This window comes from Lepus europaeus, chromosome X (genome assembly GCF_033115175.1).
Source record: "Lepus europaeus isolate LE1 chromosome X, mLepTim1.pri, whole genome shotgun sequence".
Taxonomy (NCBI): domain Eukaryota; kingdom Metazoa; phylum Chordata; class Mammalia; order Lagomorpha; family Leporidae; genus Lepus; species Lepus europaeus.
In genome coordinates, this window is record NC_084850.1 from 62286662 (window position 1) to 62309738 (window position 23077).

At 40.7% G+C, this 23077-nt stretch overlaps 1 protein-coding gene and 1 pseudogene across 9 annotated transcripts in view; one reads left to right on the top strand and one right to left on the bottom strand.

The window, feature by feature from the left end:
* Positions 1-23077, bottom strand: part of ATRX (ATRX chromatin remodeler) — a 202620-nt gene that overhangs the window by 51529 nt on the left and 128014 nt on the right. For all 9 annotated transcript variants that reach the window (XM_062184328.1, XM_062184325.1, XM_062184324.1 and 6 more), the window contains 3 exons: positions 18527-18680; positions 15053-15159; positions 328-436 (listed from right to left, as the gene is read on the bottom strand). In XM_062184328.1, the coding sequence (XP_062040312.1) occupies positions 328-436; positions 15053-15159; positions 18527-18680 (370 nt within the window). The remainder of the gene's footprint in view (positions 1-327; positions 437-15052; positions 15160-18526; positions 18681-23077) is intronic.
* Positions 8357-9130, top strand: LOC133753628 (CAAX prenyl protease 2-like; annotated as a pseudogene).

Consider the following 23077-nt stretch of genomic DNA (forward strand, 5'->3'; position numbering starts at 1 on the left):
TGATAACAAACTCACTCCCATCTGCTGGTTCACTCCTCAAATACCCACAATAGCCAGGGCTGGGCCAGGCATAAGGGAGAAGCCAAGAACTAAATCAGGGTCTCCACAGGGGTGGCAGGAACCTAAGCATTTGCCACCTCCAAGGGTGTACATTAGCAGAAAGCTGGAATTGGGAACAGAGCCAGGACTAGAATCCAGGCACTATGATCCGGGATGCAGGCATCCCAATTAGCATCTTAACTACCATGCCAAATGACTGTCCCACTATATATGATTTAAAAATGAATTTTAAAAGAAGTTTCTATATCTATGGAAACTGTTTCCTACCTCACATTAGTTTCATCATTAAATTCTTCAGCCCACTTCTTCCTTGACTGTGCAGTAGTAGAACCATCTAAACGATAGTAGTCAATGTTTCGGAGCCACTTCCCTTCACCTGGAAATTTAATAAGAAAACACAAAAGGTATTGGACATTTTGCTCTGCTAGTAGTAAGTAGATTGTCTTCCTTGCTTGCCATTTAAAAGCAAGTTATATACACTCTATTCGCATAGCAAAACATACTTTGCTCTTAATTAATTCATCATAGAATTCACTGAAATATTGATTAGCATATATGAGAATTTCTTAAAATTGGCCAGAATCTTTATAAACTGCCACAAAGAATATGAAGAAACTGTACTGTTCATGAGGCTAAATCCACATGGGCCAGATTTTATCCCTTCTAATGATCAATTGGATAATGATCAGATAAAAATCAAAGACAAAATACCTTTACGCATTCTTTGAACAAATCGTTATCAACTGCTTCCTAAGTGCTAGAAACTACCTAAGGCACAAATTTCAGCATATACTCCCATTTAATGAGTATTTCACTTGCATGCGTGTGTCCTTATAAAGACTGCAACTTTGAAAGTTAGTGATCCAGGGGCCAGCGCTGTGGAAGCCGCTTCACCCCCTGGGCCATCATCCCGCATGGGTGCCGGTTCAAGACTCGGCTGCTCCACTTCCTATCCGGCTCTCTGCTGTGGCCTGGGAAATCAGTGGAAGATGGCCCCAAGTCCTTGGGCCCCTGGCACCCGCATGGGAGACCCGGAGGAAGCTCCTGGCTCAGGATCAGCGCAGTTCCGGCCATTGCGGCCAAACGGGGAGTGAACAATGGATGGAGGACCTCTCTCTCTCTCTCTCTCTCTCTCTTTCTCTCTCTCTGTGTGTGTGTGTGTGTAATTCTGACTTTCAAATAAAATAAATCTTTAAAGAAAAGTTAGTGATCCAAAATATCAACTTTTTTAAAAAGATTTTCTTTATTTATTTCTTTATTTCAAAGAGTTACAAAGAGAGGTATGTAGAACGAAGGGGGGTGGTCTTCCACCCACTGGTTCACTCCCCAAATGGCCACAACTACAAGAGCTGAGCTGATCCAAAGCCAGGAGCTTTTTCTGGGTCTCCTACATGGGTGCAGGGACATAAGGACTTGGGCCATCCTCTATTGCTTAACCAGGCGCATTAGCAAAGAGCTGGATCAGAAATGGAGAAGCCGGGATTGGAACTGGCAAACATATGGGATGACAGTGCTGCACGCTGGGGTGCCACAGTGTTGCCCCGCAACATGTCAACTTTTAAACAGCTGAAATTACAAAAAAAACTTGTGATGGTAAAATATAAAGTGCTTATGGTATTTTTATATTTTATCACACATAATTTCCATTTCAATTCTACAACTGTGGGGCCAGCGCTCTGGCCAGAGGGTTAACGCCCTGGCCTGAAGCGCCGGCATCCCATATGGGTGCCAGTTCTAGTCCCGGCTGTTCCTCTTCCGATACAGCTCTCTGCAGTGGCCTGGGAAAGCAGTAGAAGATGGCCCAAGTCCTTGGGCCCCTGCACCCAGGTGGGAGATCTTTAAGAAGCTCCTGGCTCCTGGCTTCAGATCCGCGCAGCTCTGGCCCTTGCAGCCATCTGGGGAGTGAACCATTGGATGGAAGACCTTTCTCTCTCTGCCTCTCCTTCTCTCTGTGTAACTATGACTTTCAAATAAATAAATAAATCTTTAAAAAAAATTCTACAACTGTAAAAACCAGGCTATCTCTCATCCAAGCAAAATTCATATTACCACATTCCACACTATTACTAAAAAAATTTGTTACTAAAGAAGTAACAAAAAAGATGCTTTTCCCCGTGTTTATTAATACCCATGTCTTTACTTATATTGAAAACACAGAACTTCCTTGCTGAAAATTCAGTAATGCCTGAGAAAGACATTTTATTTATTGTTTTATTTCTTTCAATTAGAAAAACAAGGCATACACATGCTAGGCAAAAATTTGTTCCTTTTTTTTCATCTGACAGGTAGAGTCAGACAGAGAGAGAGAGAGAGAGACAGAGAGACAGAGAGACAGAGAGACAGAGAGACAGAGAGAAAGGTCTTCCTTCCGTTGGTTCACTCCCCTAATGGCCGTTATGGCCAGTGCTGCGCCGATCTGAAGGCAGGAGCCAGGTGTAGGAGCCCAAACACTTGGGCCATCCTCCACTGCTCTCCTGGGCCATAGCAGAGAGCTAGACTGGAAGAGGAGCAACCAGGATTAGAACTCGGTATCCATATGGGATGCCAGCACCGCAGGCGGATGATTAACCAAGTAAGCCATGGCGCCAGCCCCCAACAGTCTTTTTAAAAAAATTTTAAGACTGATTTATTTATTCCAACAGTCAGAATTAAAGAGAGAGAGGTTGGACTTCCTTCCATCTGCTGGTTCACTCCCAGATGGTTGCAACAGGTGGAACTGAGTCAGGCCAAAGCCAGGAGCCAGGAGCTTCATCCAGGTCTCCTATGTTGGTGACAGGGGCCCAAGCACATGGACCATCTTCCACTGTTTTCCCAGGCAATTAGCAGGGAGCTGGATGGGAAATGGAACAGCTGGGACTTGAACCAGTGCCAATATGGGAAGCTGGTGCAATGCCTGCCCAAAGGCAAAAATAATTTTAGATAGATAGCTGGATAAAAACGTAAGTGGTTAGAGTCACATCTACATTAATTGTTCAATTGAACAGGATACTTATTAACATAAATATGCTAATAATAAATGAATGGAAAGTAGTGCATTATTAGCATACTTTTTTGATAATGCAAATGAATAATCTATATTCACTTCCATGAATACAACATTTAAAAGCTGACAGTATGGGATAGTAGTTAAGAATAGACTTTGTGGGGCAGGTGCTGTGACACAGTGGGCTAAGCTTCCAACTGTGCTGCCTGCATCCCATATGAGCACCAGTTTGAGTCCTAGATGCTCCACTTCTGAACCAGCTCTCTGGGAAATCAGTAGACGATGGCCCAACGGCTTGGGCCCCCGTACCCACGTGGGAGACCCTTTATAAGAAGCTCCTGGCTTCAGATCAGCTCAGCTCCAGCCATTGTGGCTATTTGAAGAATGAACCAGCAGATGGAAGACATTTCTCTCAGTGTCTCCCTCTCTCTGTCTTGTAACTCTAGCTCTCTAATAAATAAATAATTATTTAAAAAAGAATAGACTTTGTTCGTATAAAATACTTAAAATAGATTTTCTACCATATGACCCAGCTATCCCACTTTGGGGTAGACATATTCAAAGAAAATGAAATTAGCCTATGGAAGAGACACTTACACTCTCATGTTTATTGTATTACTATTCACAATAGCCAAAATATGGAATCATCAAGAGTTGAATGGCTAAAGAAAATATGGGTGTATACATAATGGAGTATTATTCGAACACAAAAGTGTAAAATCTTGACATTCAAAGCAAAATGGATGGAACTGGAGATTATTATGTTAATTTAAACACAGAAAGACAAATGCCATCTCTTTCATATATGGAAGCAACAAAAACATAGTCAATCTGAAATTAGAATAGTAATGATTATAAGTTGGAAAGGGATGAGAGAAGGAAGATAGGTTGGAAAACGGGGAACAAAACAGAAGTAAGAAGATCTAGGAGACAGCATTGTGATGCAGTGGATGAATATGTGATTTCTGACACAAGTACCCTGTATCGGAATGCCAGTTTAAGTACTGGCCGTTCCACTTCTGATCCAGCTTCCTGCTAACAGTGCCTGGGAAGGAAGCTGGAGAAGACAGGTACTTGGACCTCAGCCACCAATGTGCGAGACTAGGATGGAGTTTCAGGCTCCTGGCTTAGGCCTGGGCCAGACCTGGCTGTTGTGGTCATTTGAGGAGTGAATGGAAGGTATCTCTCTCCCTCTGCCTTTCAAATAAATATAAATGAATCTTTCTTTTAAAAAGAGAGAGATGGGGGCCAGAATTTTTTTTAAAGATTTATTTATTTGAAAGTTAGACTTAAACAAAGAGAAGAGCGGCAGAAACAGACAGACAGAGACACAGAGAGAGAGGTCTTCCATCTGATGGTTCACTCCCCAATTGGTCACAAGTGCCGGAGCTGCGCCAATCCAAAGCCAGGAGCTTTTTCTGGGTCTCCCACGCCGGTGCAGGGGCCCAAGGACTTGAGTCATCTTCTGCTCCTTTCCCAGGCCATAGCAGAGAGTTGGATCAGAAGTGGAGCAGTCGGGTCTCGAACTGGCACCCAAATGGGATGACGGCGCTTCAGGCCAGGGCGTTAACCTGCTGCACCATAGCACCAGTCCCTAGAATTTTTTTTTAAGATTTATTTATTTCTTTATTTGATAGGCAGAATTGCAGTGAGGCAGAAGCAAAGAGGGGGGTTCTCTCATCCGCTGGTTCACTCCCCAGATGGCTGCAACTGCCAGAGCTGCACTGACCCAACGCCAGGAGCTTCTTCCAGATCTCCCACATGGGTATAGGGCCCAAGGACTTGGGCCATCCTCAGCTGCTTTCCCAGGCCATAGCAGAGTTGGAAACGGAGCACGGGACTCAAACTGGCACCCATATGGGATGCCAGTACTACATGCGGTGGCTTTACCCACTATGCCACAGTGGCAGTCCTTCCCAATAGATTTTTTTTAATTTTTTCTTTATTTGAAAGACAGAGGTAGAGTCAGAGAAACAGTGAGAAAGAGAGAGAGAAGGAGAGCAAGAGTGAGAGCGAGAGATATCTTCTATCTGCTGGTTCACTCCCCAAATGGCCACAACAGCCAGAGCTGGGCCAGACAGAAGCCAGGAACTTGGAACTCCATCTGAGTCTCACAGATGGGTGTAGAAGCCCAAGGACTTACTCCACCCTCTGCTGCTTTCTCAGGGACATTAGCAGGGAGCTGGACTGGAAGTGGAGTATCAAAGACCAGTGCCCATATGAGATGCTGGCATTGCAAGCAGCAGCACTTTTTCAATAAAAACCTTAGAGATCAGGAGTAAATGGAGAGATATAGACCATATTCTGAAAGAAAAAAGTCTTCCAGTCCAGGACACTTTACCCAGTGAAGCTACATTTCATAAATGATTGAGAAATACAGACTTTCCAAGACAATCAAAAACGAAATTCATGATCCCCTGACTAACCTTATAAATGATACTTCAGTGTGTACTACATACAGAAAGGTAACTTCCATCATGAAAAAGTATGAAAGTATAAAACCTACTAGAAAAAGAGCAAAAGATAGTAAAAAAAAAATTTTAAAGCAACAGGCAAGTTATTACAACAATAACTGCATGTAAATGGACTACATTGACAAACAAAACGATATAGACTAAATAAATGGATTAAAAAACAAGACTGAATAATTTGCCAACCACAAGAAACTTAATTCACTGGTAAAGACACATACAGACTGAAAGTGAAGGGATGGAAAAAGATAGCTCAAGCAAATGGAAATAAAAAGAAAGCAGAAAAAATAGACTAAAACAAAACCTATAAGAAAACAAATACAGCTGCCAGCGCCGCAGCTCAATAGGCTAATCCTCCGCCTGCAGCGCTGGCACATCGGGTTCTAGTTCCGGTTGGGGCGCCAGATTCTGTCCTGGCTGCCCCTCTTCCAGGCCAGCTCTCTGCTATGGCCTGGGAAGACAGTGGAGGATGGCCCAAGTGCTTGGGCCCTGCACCTGCATGGGAGACCAGGAGAAGCACCTGGCTCCTGGCTCCTGGCTCCGGATCAGCGCGATGCGGAGGCCGCAGCGCACCAGCCTTGGCGGCCATTGGAGGGTGAACCAACGGCAAAAGGAAGACCTTTCTCTCTGTCTCTCTCTCACTGTCCACTCTGCCTGTCAAAAAAATAATAATAATAAAAAAGAAAACAAATATAGCATCATATAATAACCAAGGGATCAATTTAACAAGATATGACCAGTGTATATGCACCTAATGCCAGAGCAACTAGTATTCTTTTTGTTAAGATTTATTTATTTATTTCAAAGTAATAGTTACAGAGAGAGAGAAAGATCTTCCATCTGCTTCATCACTTGCTAGATGGCAGCAATAGCAGGGGCTGGGCCAGACCAAAGCCAGGAGCCAGGAGTTTCTTCAAGGTCTCCCACAAGAGTAGCAGGCGCCCAAACACTTGGGCCTTCTTCCAAAGCTTTTCCCAGGCCATTAGCAGGGAGCTGGATTGGAAGGAGGGCAGCCGGGACTCAATCTGGTACCCATATGGGACACCAATGTTGCAGGCAGCAGCTCAACCAGCTACACCACAATAACAGCCCCTTGGAGCATGGAATTTTATAAAACAAATGTTACTAAATATAATGAGAAAGATAAGCTCCAATACAATAATAGTTGGATAATTCCAACATGCCATTTTCATCAATGGACAGACATCTAGACAAACAAACTACACAGAAACCAACAGTTAAACTATACAACTGATTAAATGGACTTAACAGATATTCACAGAACATTCTAGAACATTCCATATTACAGTTGCAGGATACATATTCATCAGTACATTAGAACATCCTATAGGATTGGCCACAAGTTTCAAAAAAAAGAATCACACCATGTATCTTTTCTGAACTCAATGGAGTAAAACTAGCAATCGACAAATGAAACTCTAGCAATTATAAAGATGCATGGAGTCAGAACATGCTCCTGAATGAATTATGAGTCATTTTGAAGAAATCAAAAGGAAAATTTAACAAATGTAAACAGAAACACAACATATTAAAGCTTAACGGATACAACAAAAACAATACCAAGAGGAAAGTTTATAGCAATAAATACCTACATAAAAAGGCAAGTTATCAAATAAACAAATAATGCATCTCAAGGATTTATCAAAACAAGAATAAGCAAATGCAAAATTGAGAGGAAGGAAAGAATAAAACTTAAACAATAAAAGCTTTAAAAATGATACAAAAGATTAATGAAGTGAAGAGTTAGTTCTCTGAAAAGATACACAAAACAGATAAGCCATTTGCTAGACTAAGAAGACAAATCAACAAAATCAGAGAAGAAAAATAAGATATTACAACTAAAACCACAGAAATACAAAGAATCACTAGAAACTATTATGAACAACTACATGACAACAAATTAGAAAACAAAGAAAACTAGACACATTCCTAGAAATTTAATTTACTAATCACAAAGATATCAAAAACCTAAACAAGCAGTGATGAGATTCAGTCACTAATAAAGTCTCCCAACAAAGAAGCCAGGACCAGATGGCTCTACTGCCAAAATTTTAAAGAAGAACTAATACCAATTCTTCTCAAACTATTGCAAAAAACTGTAAGGGAAGAGACTCTTTCAAACTCGTTTTATGCGGCTAGCATCATACCCTGATTCCAAAACGAGACAAGGATACAACAGAAAAGAAACTATAGACCAACATTCCTGACAAATATAGATGCAAAAAGGCTCAAGAAAATACTAGCAAATCAAATCTAACAACACATAAAAAAGATCATTCACCCCAACCAAGTTGGTTTATCCCAGGAATGCAGGATGGTTCAACATAACACAAATCATGAACTAAATATATTACATCAAAAGAATGGATAAAAAATCACATGATTATCTTTATAGATGCAGAGAAGGTATGTAATAAAACATAACATCCATGCATGTAAGAATACTGAACAAATCATATATGGAAAGAACATACCTCAATATAATAAAGGCTACATATGACAAGCCCACAGCCAATATCATAATAAGTAAGGAAAAACTGAAAGTATCTCCACTAAAATCTGGAAGCAGACAAGAATGTCTATTCTTGCTGGGCTTATTTAATATAGTTCTGTAGTTTGAACCAGAATCCTAAGGCCACAGAAAGTAGTATTTAGGCACTCAAATAGGAAAGCAGAATGTCAAATTATACTTGCTAGAAGATGACTTAATTCTATATAGGGGAAGCAAAACACTACACCAATATACTTTTACAGCTGGTACACGAATTCCACAAAGTTGCAGGACATAAAATCAACAAGCAAAAATCAGTAGAGGGGCACAATGGCAATAATGGGCGGGACGGGTTGTGCCTGCTGCCGGTGTCATGGCTGGAATGACAGCCCAAGGTGGTGGTGTGAGCCCGGGCTGTGCTGCTGGGTGTCCATGTTCTCCTACATGGGGAGCAGGTACGTCTGGAAGAGTGAACTGCCCAGATCCTTTTCTTGGGTCCACTGATGCAGCTCTCTATGGATTGCCCCTGTGACCTAACAGATGGGCTGACAGTTGTCCTGGCTTCTCGCTCCTGGGCCTACTGCCTACTGTCTCACAGATGTGCACTGTCTGCGGAACCAAGTGATCGCACCCCTGAATGAGGACCTGGTGTTCCAGGCCTGCATGCTGCCAATGTTAGTGCCCTGTACTGGCCTGGGCCCTGCAGTGTTCACCTGCCCACTCTTCTTTGGAGATGCCCATTTCCACCACATCATTGAGCAGCTGCGTTTCCACTAGAGCAGTGTGGGAAGCATCTTCCTGTTTGAAGCATTCCAGTTCTACACAGCTGTCTTCGGTGCCTACACTGCTTTCCTCTTCATCCGTACAGAACACCTGATCAGGCCAGTTCTCTGTCACTCTTTCTGTAATTACATAGGCTTCCCTATCATGTGTGCAACCCTGGAGCACCTGCAGAGGTGGCCCCTGCTGACAGGCTACGCCCGGGATGTGGGCCTCTTCCTGCTTCTGTTTCAACCCCTCATGGATCCCAAGTTCTATAGTAGCCTTCCCCTTTGTGTGATTTTGGAGTGGGCTGGGAACTCAGAGATCTCCCTGTGCTCCTAACCTATACTCCCGTGTACATGCCTATGGACTCTATGGGCTCCTCAGCCCCTCCCCATCAAGGGGTACTGCAGGGGAGGGGCTGGCTGGGGTCCCTGAGATCTCAGGAATTCTTGTAGGGAATTGAAGCCAGAACTAGTTGAATCCTAGGGCCCAAGAGAAAGGAGCAGATACCGAAAGGGTATAGCCCTCTCAAAAGGGAGTTAAGGAGCAGCTGGGAGTGAGGGGACAAGGGGCAAGTCCCAGGAGGAGTGCACTCCCCTCCTCCCCATGGACTGCAGCTACTCTCAGCCTCCCTGCCTCTCTCAGTGTGTGAAAAGCTGCTTGGGTTTTTTAGTTTGTTTATTCTGATTTTCTTGATTTATAAACCCCTCCCCTCAATTTCCCAGGGTTTTCTCATTGTCTTTCTGCATCAAGACTTTGTATTGTGATAGTAAAGAGATTTAACTTGGGGGAAAAAATCAGTAGAATTTTACATACAACAATCTCTGTGGGAAAGACTCATGAAAGAAATCCAACTCATAATAGCTACAATAAAACATACATACCTTGGGATAAATTTAATCAAGGATGTGAAAGACTCCTACAATAAAACTACAGAACATTAACCAAAGAAATTGAAGATATAAAAAAAGTGAAAAGACCTCCCATCTTTAAGGATTAGAAGAATTAATATTAGCAAAATGCCCATACTACCCAAAGTGACTTGCCGATTCACTGCAATCCACATCAAAATAGTAATGACAATCCTAACATTCACCTGAAAACACAAAAGATCCAAAAACCAAAGCAATTCTGAACGATAAAAATAAAGTCAGAGGCATCACGATATCAGATTACAAGATGTTTAAAACAATCTGTTTAAAACAAAAGAAGAAATACAAAAGGCCAATAAACATAGAAAAATGCTCAGGAACATTACCCATCAGGGAAATGCAAATAAAAACCACAATGAGGTATCATCCCATTATAGTTAGCATGGCTAATATCAAAAAAATAAAATAATAACTGCTGATAATGTTGTGGGAAAAGGGAACCCTAATACACTGTTGGCTGGAATACAAATTAGTACAACTATTATGAAAAACAATATGGAGGGTCCTCAAAAAACTAAAGAGTGGTTGGTTCTGTGTACAGCAGGTAAAGCTGCCATCTCTGATGATGGTATTCCATACATGCACAAGTTTGTGTCTCTGCTGCTTCACCTCTGATCCAGGTCCCTGTCAATGGTTTGGGAAAAGCAAAAGATGGCCCAAGTGTTTGGGCCCCTGCTCCCCATGTGGTAAACCAGGAAGAACCACCTGGCTTCAGCTTGGCCCAGTGCTGGCGACTGTGACCATCTGGGGAGTGAATTAACAAATAAAACATCTCTCTCTTTTTTCTCTATCTCCTCCTCTCTATGTAACAACTTAAAATTAAAAAATAATCTTTAAAAAAGTTAAACTAGATCTACCATATGGCCCACTTCCGGGAATAGATCCAAAGCAAATGTAAGATACCTACATTTGCCTATTTCTTGCATCACTATGCACAATGACAAAGATATGGAATCAATCTAGATGTCCATCAATATATGAATCGATAAAATGTGGAAAACATATACAATGCAATATCACTGAGTCATCAAAAGGAATAATATCCTGACATTTGGATTCAAATGGATGTAACTGGTGATAATTATGCTAAGTGAAATGAGCCAGAGACAAATACTTCATGTTCTTTCCCATATATAGAAGTTAGATAGAGAGGAAAAAAAAGAAAAAAAGAGATGGACAGATATATAGTAGAAAAAAGAAACGTGGAGGCTGGTGCTGTGGCAGAGTGGTTAAAGATGCCACCTGCAGTGCCAGCATCCCGTATGGGCACCAGTTCAAGTCCCAACTGCTCCACTTCCCATCCAGCTCTCTGCTATGGCCTGGGAAAGCAGAGGAAGATGGCCCGAGTTCTTGGGCCCTGGCACCCACGTGGGAGGCCCAGAAGAAGCTTGAGACTCCTGGCTTTGGCCACTGCAGCCATCTGGGGAATGAACCAGAGGATGCAAGATACCCCCCCCCTTCTCTCTCTGCCTCTCCTTCTCCCTCTCTGTAACTAACTTGCAAATAAATACATAAATCTTATTAAAAAAAAAAAAGAAATGTAGATGCTGTGTTTGGTATACAGCTATTACAAAGGTCTTTGTCACTGAACCACACCTCTAGCATAATATATCTCTCCCATTTTATGATCTTTTTCATGTATTCCACCATATATGATATTAATATATATACCCTGGCATTCTTTGTGTTTCTATTTCCCTGGGGTATATTAAATTTTGAAACTTCCCAAATCTTTTTGATTGGATGTCTCTCTTAAATATCATATACAGCTAGGTATGCTGTGTGACCCTTTCTGAAAATCATTTATTATTAATGAAAAACAATGATAAGTGTTTTTATCCATTAATGACAGAGAAAATATAATTATAGTTCTGTAAGAATATATTAAAATGGACATTTTCCATTGACTTGAAGTAAATTAATATAAATTCTTTAATACAGACTTGCAGATAATCAAACACTACCAGAACATAAAATCTGAGTAATAAAATTAATACTTACTGATACAGGTATCAGAGAACAATGAAAACTCTTCTCTGACGGGTTGTAAATGTATTTCAAACCAACATGTACTAAATAATTAGCCTCAGTCTTTCAAAATGAAGAATGCTAAACTCTAGGATTTATACTGCAACAAAATAATTACTTCTTGAGTGCTTATAATCTCCATGTTAGCCATTATATCCTTTTTTGAATTTAAAGATTTATTTATTTGTAAGGTAGAGTTATAGAGAGGCAGAGATAGAGAGAGAAGTAGAGATAGAGGTAGAGGTAGAGAGAGAGAGAGAGAGAGAGAGAGGTATTCCATTTGCTGGGTTCCAAAGCCAGGAACCAAGAGTTTCTTCCAGGTCTCCCATTCAGGTACAGTGGCCCAGTCTTCTACTGCTTTCCCAGACCATAGCAGAGAGCTGGATCAGAAGCAGAGCAACTGTAACCCGAACTGGTGCCCATATGCGATGCCGTCACTGCAGGCGGCAGCATTTCCCAATAAGAGATTTTGTTATATGAGATTTACTTATTTATTTATCTGAGAGGAAGAATTGCAGAGAGAGAGACAGAGAGAGGGGTCTTCCACCTGCTGATTCATTCCCCAAATGGCCCAAACGGCCAGAACTGGGCCAATCTGAAGCCAGGAGCCAGGAGCTTCCTCCGGGTCTCTCATATGGATGCAGGGGCCCAAGGACATGAATCATTTTCCTCTGTTTTTCCAGCCATTAGCACGGAGCTGGATCAGATGTGGAACAGCCAGGCGGAGGCTTAATCTAGTACGCCAAGGTGCTAGTGCCTCAAAGGCATTATTTAAAATATGCATAAACTTAAATTTTGTTTTAATGAATTGTATTGTTTTTAATGTTATAAAAACACATGATAAAATATGTTTAAACTGACTATATTTATAGTCAAATAAAAAATATACATACATACTATACATATATATGTTAAAAGTATACCAATAAGAAAGGAGCCTAGAAACAAAGAAAGGGGAGGAATGAGAATGATCAGGTTTATTAGAAATATAGTGTTTTGTCAAAATTTCTTTTAGGGGCTGTCGCTGTAGTGAAGCAGGTAAAGCCGCTGCCTGCTGCGCCAGCATCACATATGGGCGCTGATTGGATTCCCAGCTGCTCCACTTCCGCTGTACCTCTCTCCTCTGGCCTGGGAAAGCAGTGGAAGGAAGATGGCCCAAGTCCTTGGGTCCCTTCAGCTAAGTGGGATACCCAGAAGAAGCTCCTGGCTCCTAGTTTCACATTGGCGAAGCTCCGGCCATTGCAGCCATCTGGGAAGTGAACCAGTAGATGGAAGACACCTCTCTCTATCTCTCGCTCTATCTCTGCTTTTAAATGAATAAATAAATCTTTTAAAAAATTTCATTTAAATCGTTGTCAAATACATCCTTAAGAATTATATACTACTATATATATTACTATATACTAGTAATATCTGTGACTATTTAAAAATTTACTATATAATGAAGTTGAACATTTTTTCATTTGATTATTGTTTATAGCCTTTGTCCATTTTCCTACTGAACTAATTTTTTAACTTGTCTTAGTTGAACTGTTTATTTAGTGGAGAATTAAGCCTTTGACTAAAATGTAAATTTAAAATGTTATCTCAAAAATAATAAATAAAATATTAAGTTAAAAAAATTCTCAAAGTATAACTAGCACTGAATTGTAAGGAGCACATGAAAACATTTATCATTAGGGCATTATTCCCCAGGGAAAAAAAAAGTACGGACGTCCATATAAGGGTAATTTCTTTCAGGGCAGGGCTGTGGTGCAGCAGGTTAAATCCCTGGCCTTCAGTGCCAGCATCCTATAGGAGTACCAGTTCTAGTCCCAGCTGCTCCTATTCCAATCCAGCTCTCTGTTATGGACTGGGAAAGCAGTACAAGATGGCCCAAGTCCTTGGGTCCCTTCACCTACGTGGGAGACCCACTCATGTCAAGAGCCTCGGGTGATCACTGACGGATGTCCAGCAATAAGAGCGTCAATTGTTAAATCAACAACAGGAGTCACTGTGCACTTGTTCCCCATGTAGAACCTCTGTCCTTAATGAGTTGTACTATGAGAATTAAAAGTAAAACGAGTCTTCAAACAGTACTTTATATTTTGTGTGTCTGTATGGGTGCAAACTGTTGAAATCTTTACTTATTATAGAGTTGATCTTCTGTATATAAAGATAATTAAAAATGATCTTAATGAAGAATGGGATAGGAGAGGGAATAGCAGGTGGGAATGAAGTGGGGGTGGGAAGCTGGGTATGTGAGGAAGAACCACTATAATCCAAAAGTCGTACCTATGAAATTTATATTTATTAAATAAAAGCTTTCTATAAAAAAAATCATGTGTATAAGACCGGCACTGTGGCTCAGTTGGCTAATGCCCTGGCTTGAAGTGCCCACACCCCATATGGGCGCCGGTTCTAGTTACAGCTGCTCCACTTCTGATCCAGCTCTCTGCTATGGCCTAGGATAGCAGTACAAGGTGGCCCAAGTCCTTGGGCCCCTGCACCCATGTGGGAGACCCGGAAGAAACTTCTGGCTCCTGGCTTCAGATCGTCACAGCTCCAGCCGTTGCAGCCAACTGGAGAGTGAACCAGCGGATGGAAGACTTTCTCTCTCTCTCACTCTCACTCTCACTCTCACTTTCCTTCTCTCTCTGTGTAATTCTTTCAAATAAATAAATCAATCTTTTAAAAAAATCATGTTTAGGCCAGCGCCACGGCTCACTTGGCTAATCCTCCACCTGTGGCGCCGGCACCTCGGTTCTAGTCCCGGTTGGGGCGCCAGATTCTGTCCCGGTTGTTCCTCTTCCAGTCCAGCTCTCTGCTATGGCCTGGGAGTGCAGTGGAGGATGGCCCAGGTCCTTGGGCCCTGCACCCGCATGGGAGACCAGGATCAGCACCTTGCTCCTGGCTTCGGATCGGCGCAGCGCACTGGCCGTAGCGGCCATTTGGGGAGTGAACCAACGGAAGGAAGACCTTTCTCTCTGTCTTTCTCTCTCTCACTGTCTAACTCTGCCTGGCAAAAAAAAAATCATGTGTATAAAGTTAATAAAAAATACTTCTGAGTTAAAACTAAGAATGGGAATAGGAGAGGGAAGAGGAAGAGGGGTGGGAAGGTCCATACAATGGGAAAAATCACTACGTTCCTAAAGTTGTAATTACAAAAAAATAAAGTTGTAATTATGAAATGTATGAAGTTTGTATTCTCAAAGGTTTCAGGATAGGGGAAGAGTATCATCCCACAAACCATGATGCCCATCTTAAAAAAAAATGAGACTTTAAAAAATAAAATTATGATATACAAATGTTTGTAACTTACCTTTATAAATAAGGGGTTTATCTTTATCTTCTGTTTTCTCTCTACTAGCCAATTCAAGAAAATCTTCTATCAAATCCAGAGATATGAGAGACTGGCTGAAAACAAGGCTAAAAAACAGATTAGTGTTCATGGATTAGTAAAGATATCGCTGCTTTCTAAATCAATCTCAAATTTAATACAATTGTAATAAAACCCAAAATATTATTATTTTATAGAAATTAACAAATTGGTTGTAAAATTTAAATAACAATAGCAAGCGCAGTTGGGCCAATACAACTTTGAAAAAGATATTTGGATTTTTAACTCTACACAATTTTAATACTTAAATAAAGTAAAGCAAAGCAAGTGTGTTACTGGAGGAAGGACAGGCACACATCAGTGGAACACGATAGAGTCCAGACACAGAGTCACATACTACAGTTAACTGTTTTATGACAATTGAGCAAAGGAAATTCAATCAAAAAAAGAATAGTGTCTTCAAGAATGGTTTTGGCAAAATGAGTATCCATATACAAAACAATGAACTCTGGCCTAAACCTCATGCTTTATACAAAAATAAACTCGAAATTGAGACTAAACCTAAGTGGAAAAACTGTATAAAGTTTAGAAGAACACATAGAAAAAAATTTTCATAACAGGATTAGGCAAACAATTCCTTATACAAGACAAAAAGTATAGAAAAAACTTGATAGAATTCAACGTTCTCAAAATTAAAAACTTTTGCTCTGCCTAATACATTGATTAGAAAATTCAAAAACAATTCTTCCTACTGAAAGCATTCCAGTAATTCAAAATGATGTGCATTCTGCACTTTGTCATTCCATTCCAACTATGTCTGAAAATTCCTGATTCACTAGCCTAGTAGAGAATCCTTTTTAGCCATGTGAAAACTATGTGAAACTATTTGTTCACATAAACTTTTATGTGGAACTAAAATAAGTAATAAAAACCAGTTGCTTAAAATAATTTTAACTTATCCCATGATTGCAACAAAAACTACTGTATTAGTGTTTTTTCTTTAATAAGTAGACTAGAATTGTGTGAGAAGGAGGAAAGTGTCTCTGGTCCTTTACCCTCTCTCTGCTCTAGGTCGCACAATTTGCACAACTCTGAGAAATGGTGGGGTGGTGCGGGGATCTAAAAAGAATGTAGGAGAGTCTCTTCTCCCATCTATATACAAAAAAATTAGATTTGCAAAGGTATATAAAAACTATATAACTGCGGCAAGTATGCTTCCTTTAAATGTTGTTTTGATTCTAAAAGCTATACTAGAGAAGAAAAGAGAGGTGCTTATAACTCCAGAAGTTTCTTCAGTACACACTCTTAGATGTCCTCAAATTTAGTAGAACTAAAAAGAATAAGTGAAGCTATGAAACAGCTCTTAGAGTTAATCATGCATGCATATTTTATTGTATGGCATCCTGAACTCTGCCCTGCTTCAAGCTGCCAACTCCCAGGATACTGGTAAGGAAATGAATTGACCCTGGTACTCTGACAACCAAGGTCAATGTCTTGACTTATTTTCTAAACTAACAATTCAAAGTAATTCAACCATCATAAAACAGGAGGACATAAAAATAGGAGGACATCTAGAATGAACATAATAGAAGAAATTCCTGCAGTGAGTAGGAAATTAAAAGCCCACTAAAACCCTCCTATATTCTTAGAATTCTGATACTCAAAAATTAACTTTTTATATTCAGAAATTTCTTTACAAGTTATTAATTTATCTATTTGAGATAGACAGAGGCAAACAGAGAAAACTCCTATCCTCTGGTTCATCCTACCCACCCACCCACCCCCACACTCAAGTACCCACAATAACTGGGGTTGGGGCAGGATAAAACAGGAGCCAGAAGCCAGGAACTTAATCCAGTTCACCCATATGAAAGGTAGGAGTACACTTCAAATCTTGAGACACCATCACTGCCTCCCAGGGTTTGTATTAACAGTAAGCTGGAGTCAGGAGCAGAGTTAGGTATTGAACTCATGCACTCTGATATGTGGCATTGTCCTCTTAAGCACTAAGCCAAGTGCCTTCCCCTAAAACTCAATTTTAAACCACAGAAGTTGATCACAGAAAAAGCACCTCTAAAACAATAGTCTCTTCAGACATCTTCAGAACTCTGCACACAAATATCCACTTCCTACTTGACATCCTTCACCTAACAAGCATCTCAAACTTAACACAGCTAGAGTAGAGCTCTGTGATAGTTCCTCTCTAATATTCTCCTAAATAAATAATACTATAATCCACCAGCCACTTAAGCTAGTAGCCTAGAATCATTCTTCAACTATTTTCTCCTTACTGCCCTTTATTTATTCTATCGTATCGTTTCTACCCCAAAACACAGCCTTTAATTTCACTAGTACCACTCTAAGTCAATATTATCCTATACTTGAACCATTTGGTTTTGTATAAATAAAGCAGCAATGTGCAAACAATATAACTTTTAGTGAGCACTTACTTAGGTGCCAAGTACAGTAGGTAATAAAACAGTCTGAGTCTTCAAATAGCTTACTATTCCATAAAAAGACAAACATGCTAGAAAGTGTTAGGAGTTTATTAAAATGCAGTATAGGTATGTAACTGAAGGTCTGCCTCTTTACAGAGAGTTCAAGGAATTAAATTTGATTTTTTTCCAGATGAAAGATTTTAGCCTTATGTTAATTGTTATTAAAAAGTATTACAGCAGCCAGTGCTGTAGCCTAGAAGGTTAAGCCTCCACTTGCAATGCTGGCATCCCGTATGGATGCAAGTTCGAGTCCTAGCTGCTCCACTTCTGATCCAACTCCCTGCTAATGTGTCTGAGAAAACAGCAGAAGATTGCCCAAATCCCAGATGACCCAAATCCTCGGGCCCCTGCGTCCATATGGGAGACCTGAAGAAGCTCATGGCTCTGGCTTGGCCCAGCCCGGGACACTGTGACCATTTGGGGAGTGAACCAGCAGATAGAAGATTCTCTCTCCCTCAACTCTGCCTTTCAAATAAGTAAATAAATTTTGAAAAAAAAAGCATTGCAACTATTTTTTATGAAAATGTCTTATAAAATATACGTGTAAGATTAGGGAAGGAGATGTAGAGAACAGAAAGATGGAACAAATGGTATCAGTAAAACAAGCATGAACAAAAGACAAAGGAGAAATGAAGAATACTCAAAGAGGTTATTAAATTAAGTCTCTAACAGAAGTTTACCAGATTTGAAGACGGTAAATCATAGATAACAACTGAAAGCTTGCATGAAGGAATTAAGTTAAAGGTGCAGTAGCTCTAAGTGGAAAACAGGACTCAAGAAAATAATTTGAATATGCAGCTTATGAAGAAGGTGGTTGTTTCTATCGGCCTAGCACTATAGTAATCAAAGAAATTACATCTTTGGCTAAGAAGAAAATATAAATTTGTTCAAAAAGATTGTTTAAACAGAAAGGTTATCGAAGAGTCTGCTCAAATAATAAATATAAGAAAGAACTTACACTTTATCTCCAATTTCCTCTGCCATCCGAAGAATTTCAAAGAGAAGTACCATTTTTCCAGAATGCTCTAAAATCTCAGCATCAGCATCTGTAACAAAATCTTTGTACCAATCTGGAGCTGGGCTGCTTGGATTAGAAGAGGAAGTAGCTTTACCTAAATAAAATAAATGGAACATAACATAAGTAGGTATATTAGGAAAGAAAGCAAATGATGCCGATGAAGGCAGAAAAGGACCAGTGCAAGGATAGAGTAAGAAAAACAGAATGACAGGGACTTGGGTGAGGGGAGAGAAAAAGAGACAGACACACAAGCAGGCACCCATACAGAAAAACCATGGTAAGAGAAAGCACTCTACATTGAGATAGAAAGGCACAAAGTGGGAAACAAGGGAAGCCTTTGGGATAAACACAAAGTGAGCATAAGCAAGAGATAGACTTCAGAGAATCGAAGTATGAAAGAGAGATTCTGGAGACAGGATGGGGAGCTCAGAAAGACAAGAGGCCCCAGACAGAAATTCTCTCAGTCTTGAATGAGTAAAACTCCTCCATTTCCAAGAACACCCCAGCAGACAAGAAACAAGAGCATCTGAGAGAAGCAGAGAGACTCAGAGATCAATAGGGAAAAAAGATTCTGGGGGCAGAAAACATTTCACCATGCTACCAAAATCCTAGGAAACACAAATAAGGATTGCTCTTAGAATCACTTTATTACATTAAATTATTTTCTGATTTATCCTCAAACTGTTGACTATAAAAAGAAAGCAGCACAAAATAATCTATTAAAGAATCAAATATAGTGAGATAAAAATTAGCAATATATAGGTTTCATTTGTTTAAATACAATTTAAGCAGTAGCTTTTTAAGGCAATGTAGTTAAAAAGTAGTAATTTTGTTATAAAACATTTTTAAGTCATCACAAAAGTACCAGCTCATGAATATACCATAATTTCTTTATTCTCCTGCTCACAAATATCTGGATTCTTTTTATTTTTGGCTACTATGAAATAACTTCAATGAATATTCAATTTTATTGAGTTATACTTTCATCAAATAATGTCCATTTAAGTTGTAAATTGTCTGGCACCAAGTTATATTTAAATTTTTTTAAATACCATGTTAGGGACCCGCACTGTGGTGTAGCGGACAAAGTCGCTGCCTGTATCCCATATGGGCGCCAGTTCGAGTCCTGGCTGTTCTGCTTCCAGTCCAGCTCTCTGCTGTGGCCTGGGAAAGCAGTAGAAGATAGTCCAATTCCTTGGGCCCCTGCACCTGCGTGGGAAGATCCAGAGGAAGCTCCTGGCTCCTGGCTTCAGATCCGTGCAGCTTCTGCCATTGCAGCCAATTGAGGAGTGAATCACCGGATGGAAGGCCCAACACCTCCCCGCCCCCGCCTTTCCTTCTTTCTCTGTGCAATTCTAACTTTCAAATAAATAAATAAATCTTTAAAAAAAAAAAAGATTCAGCAACTCTCGACAAAAAGGTTTTTAAAGAAAAAAAAAATTCAGTGAGGCCAGAATTGTTGCACAGTGTAAATGTTAAAGCCACGGCCCGCAACGTCGGCATCCTATATGGGCACCAGTTCAAGTAACAGCTGTTCCACTTCTGATCCAGCTCCCTACTAATGTCCCTGGAAAAGCAGCAGAAAATGGTCCAAGATCTTGGGCTTCTGTCCCCAAGGGGAGACCTAGAAGAAGCTTTTGACTCCTGGCTTCAGCCTAGTTCAACCCCAGTCATTTTGGCAATCTGGGGAGTGAACCAGCAGATAGAAGATCCCTGTCTGTCTATCCTTCTCTCTCTCTCTCTCTCTCTCTCTCTCTCTGTAACTCTGCCTTTCAAATAAATAAATCTTAAATAAATGATTTAGCTTTAACAAAGGATTCTAAGAACTAAATGAGGCTTGAGATTTATATACTGACCCTGGGGTAGATGAAAATCAACAACTGCTAGTCTCAAGACTAGTGTCACTCTAAGAATTCCACAGTACATCTTCTTCAACCTATTGTTTATCAGTTCCCTCTTTGTGTCTGGGCTCTAGAGATTTCTATTATTTTTAGACAATTCACTACATACATATTCAAGCCACAATGAACTAGTGCTTAAAGATGCCAAATACTTTTATGATCCATACTTTTCCTTGAATTACTTCCTTGATGTTCTCTCCTCCTTTGCCAGGAAAAAAATTTATTCAACCCTTACTAACCTTTAAGAGTCAGCTCAAATTTCATCATATCAGAAAAGCTTCCTTGCAATTGTTGGCCCTTTGCTGGTTTCTGAGAACACAAATGGTAGAGTCCCCAGTATTGATAAGAAAACTCCTGACAACAGTGGTTCACTGTTTGTACAATGTGGTTTATTCTGAACACCCAATTTTCCCTGTGGGAATCTGAGATTTACGATAAGCCAGCAGACAGCGACTACATGAAGCACCCCCAGTAAAAAACTTGGGAACTTAGTCTATAACGAGTATCTTTTACAGTGAAAACTTCACAAACATTGTGACTCATTGTGACTGAGCACCAAATAGAGCCCAAACTAGCATGCTTTCTACAGGCAGAGGACTCTTGTAAGGTTTTACTTGGTTTCCCCCGGACTTTACCTCATTTTTTTTCTTTGTGTATTTTTATTGTATTAAATAATAATACTGAATATGATTATATCCTCAGTCCTGTATGTGAGGTTTTCTAGTGAACCTGGGGGTAAGTCTTGGTAACTACTGACACACAGCTGATCAAACAAATATTGAATACATTCCTTTTAACAATTAGTCAACTGGTAAATCATCAGACATTTAGAGAATTCTATACTTCTACAGGTTGCACACAATGTCTACGATGGTTACCAAAATGTAGAAGACATCTGAACTAAAAAAACATCCTTGCAAATATTGCAGCTAGATAGATAAGCAATCTCAATACAGAGGATAGGTTACAATTTCTGGGCAAATACAATAGGTTCCACTATAATTTTTATCTTACTGGATAAAATCATAATACCTTACAGTAATGACTAAAATAAATCACCCAGAGAGGGCCGGCGCCGCGGCTCAATAGGCTAATCCTCCGCCTTGCGGTGCCAGCACACCGGGTACTAGTCCCGGTCGGGGCACCGATCCTGTCCCGGTTGCCCCTCTTCCAGGCCAGCTCTCTGCTGTGGCCCGGGAGTGCAGTGGAGGATGGCCCAAGTGCTTGGGCCCTGCACCCCATGGGAGACCAAGATAAGCACCTGGCTCCTGCCATCGGATCAGCACAGTGCGCCGGCCACAGCGCGCCTACCGCGGCAGCCATTGGAGGGTGAACCAACGGCAAAAAGGAAGACCTTTCTCTCTCTCTCTCTCACTGTCCATTCTGCCCGTCAAAAAAAAAAAAAAATCACCCAGAGAAATAAGTGTTACTCCAATTAGTAAGTACCCTGGGAATAGGCACATCTCATTTTATTTCATTGTTCTTGACTGCTTTGGTGGATATTTGGATTTTTTTAGAAGTTGAAAGGTTTAGATTTGGGTGGGCAGAGGTTAAGATACTTGTGATCCCATAATAGAGTATTGGAGTTCAATATCTGGCACTGATTCTTTTTTTTTTTTTTTGATAGGCAGTTAGACAGTGAGAGAGAGATACAGAGAGAAGGGTCTTCCTTCCATTGATTCACCCCCCAAATGGCCGCCACGGCCGGCACTGCACTGATCCAAAGCCAGGAGCCAGGTGCTTCCTCCTGGTCTCCCATGTGGGCTGGCACTGATTCTGACTTCAGCTTCCTGCTAATGCAGCCCTTGGAAGGTAGTGGTGATGGTTCAAATAACTAGGTTCCTGCCTCCGATGTGGGAGACCTGGATTGAGTTCCAGCTCCTTGCATTGGCTTGGACAAGTCCCAGCTGTTGTAGGCATCTGTCTTCTCTCCTGCCGCTCCTTCCCTCCCTGTCTCTCAAAGAAGTCTGTGGCAAATCTGCACATTTATTAGAGCCCTTTTCACAATAGTATGTATTCACTTCATTTCTCTGTATCACATTTTGGCAATTCTCATAATATTTATAACTATTCTATTACTATGTTATGATGAGCTCTGAGCAAAGATTTTCGATGTGGGACAGGTGTTTGGCTCAGAGGTTGAGATACTGCTTGGGAACACCACATCCCACGCTCATTGCCTGGGCTCAAATACTGGCTTTGTTTCCATCCATTGTTTCCAATTCCAACTTCTTGCTAATGTGCATCCTGGGAGGCAGAAAATGGTGGCTCAAATAGTTGGGTCCCCCTACTACCCACACAGGAGACCCAGAGTTATGGGCTATTTACAAGCTTCAGCCTGGCTATTGCTAGCATTTAGAAAGTGAATCAGCGGATGGAAACTCTTTGTCTATCTGTCGCTGTTTCTCTGCCTTTCCAATGAAAGATCAATACTAATCAGATATATAAATGAAGATCTTGGATGTACAGCTGTAATTGTTTTGGGGTACCATAAATTATACCCATATAAGAGAGCAAACTTAAAAAATGCTGGGGGGGGGGGGGCACGCGCGCGCACTGGTACTGTGGTGTAGTGGGTTAACACCCTGGC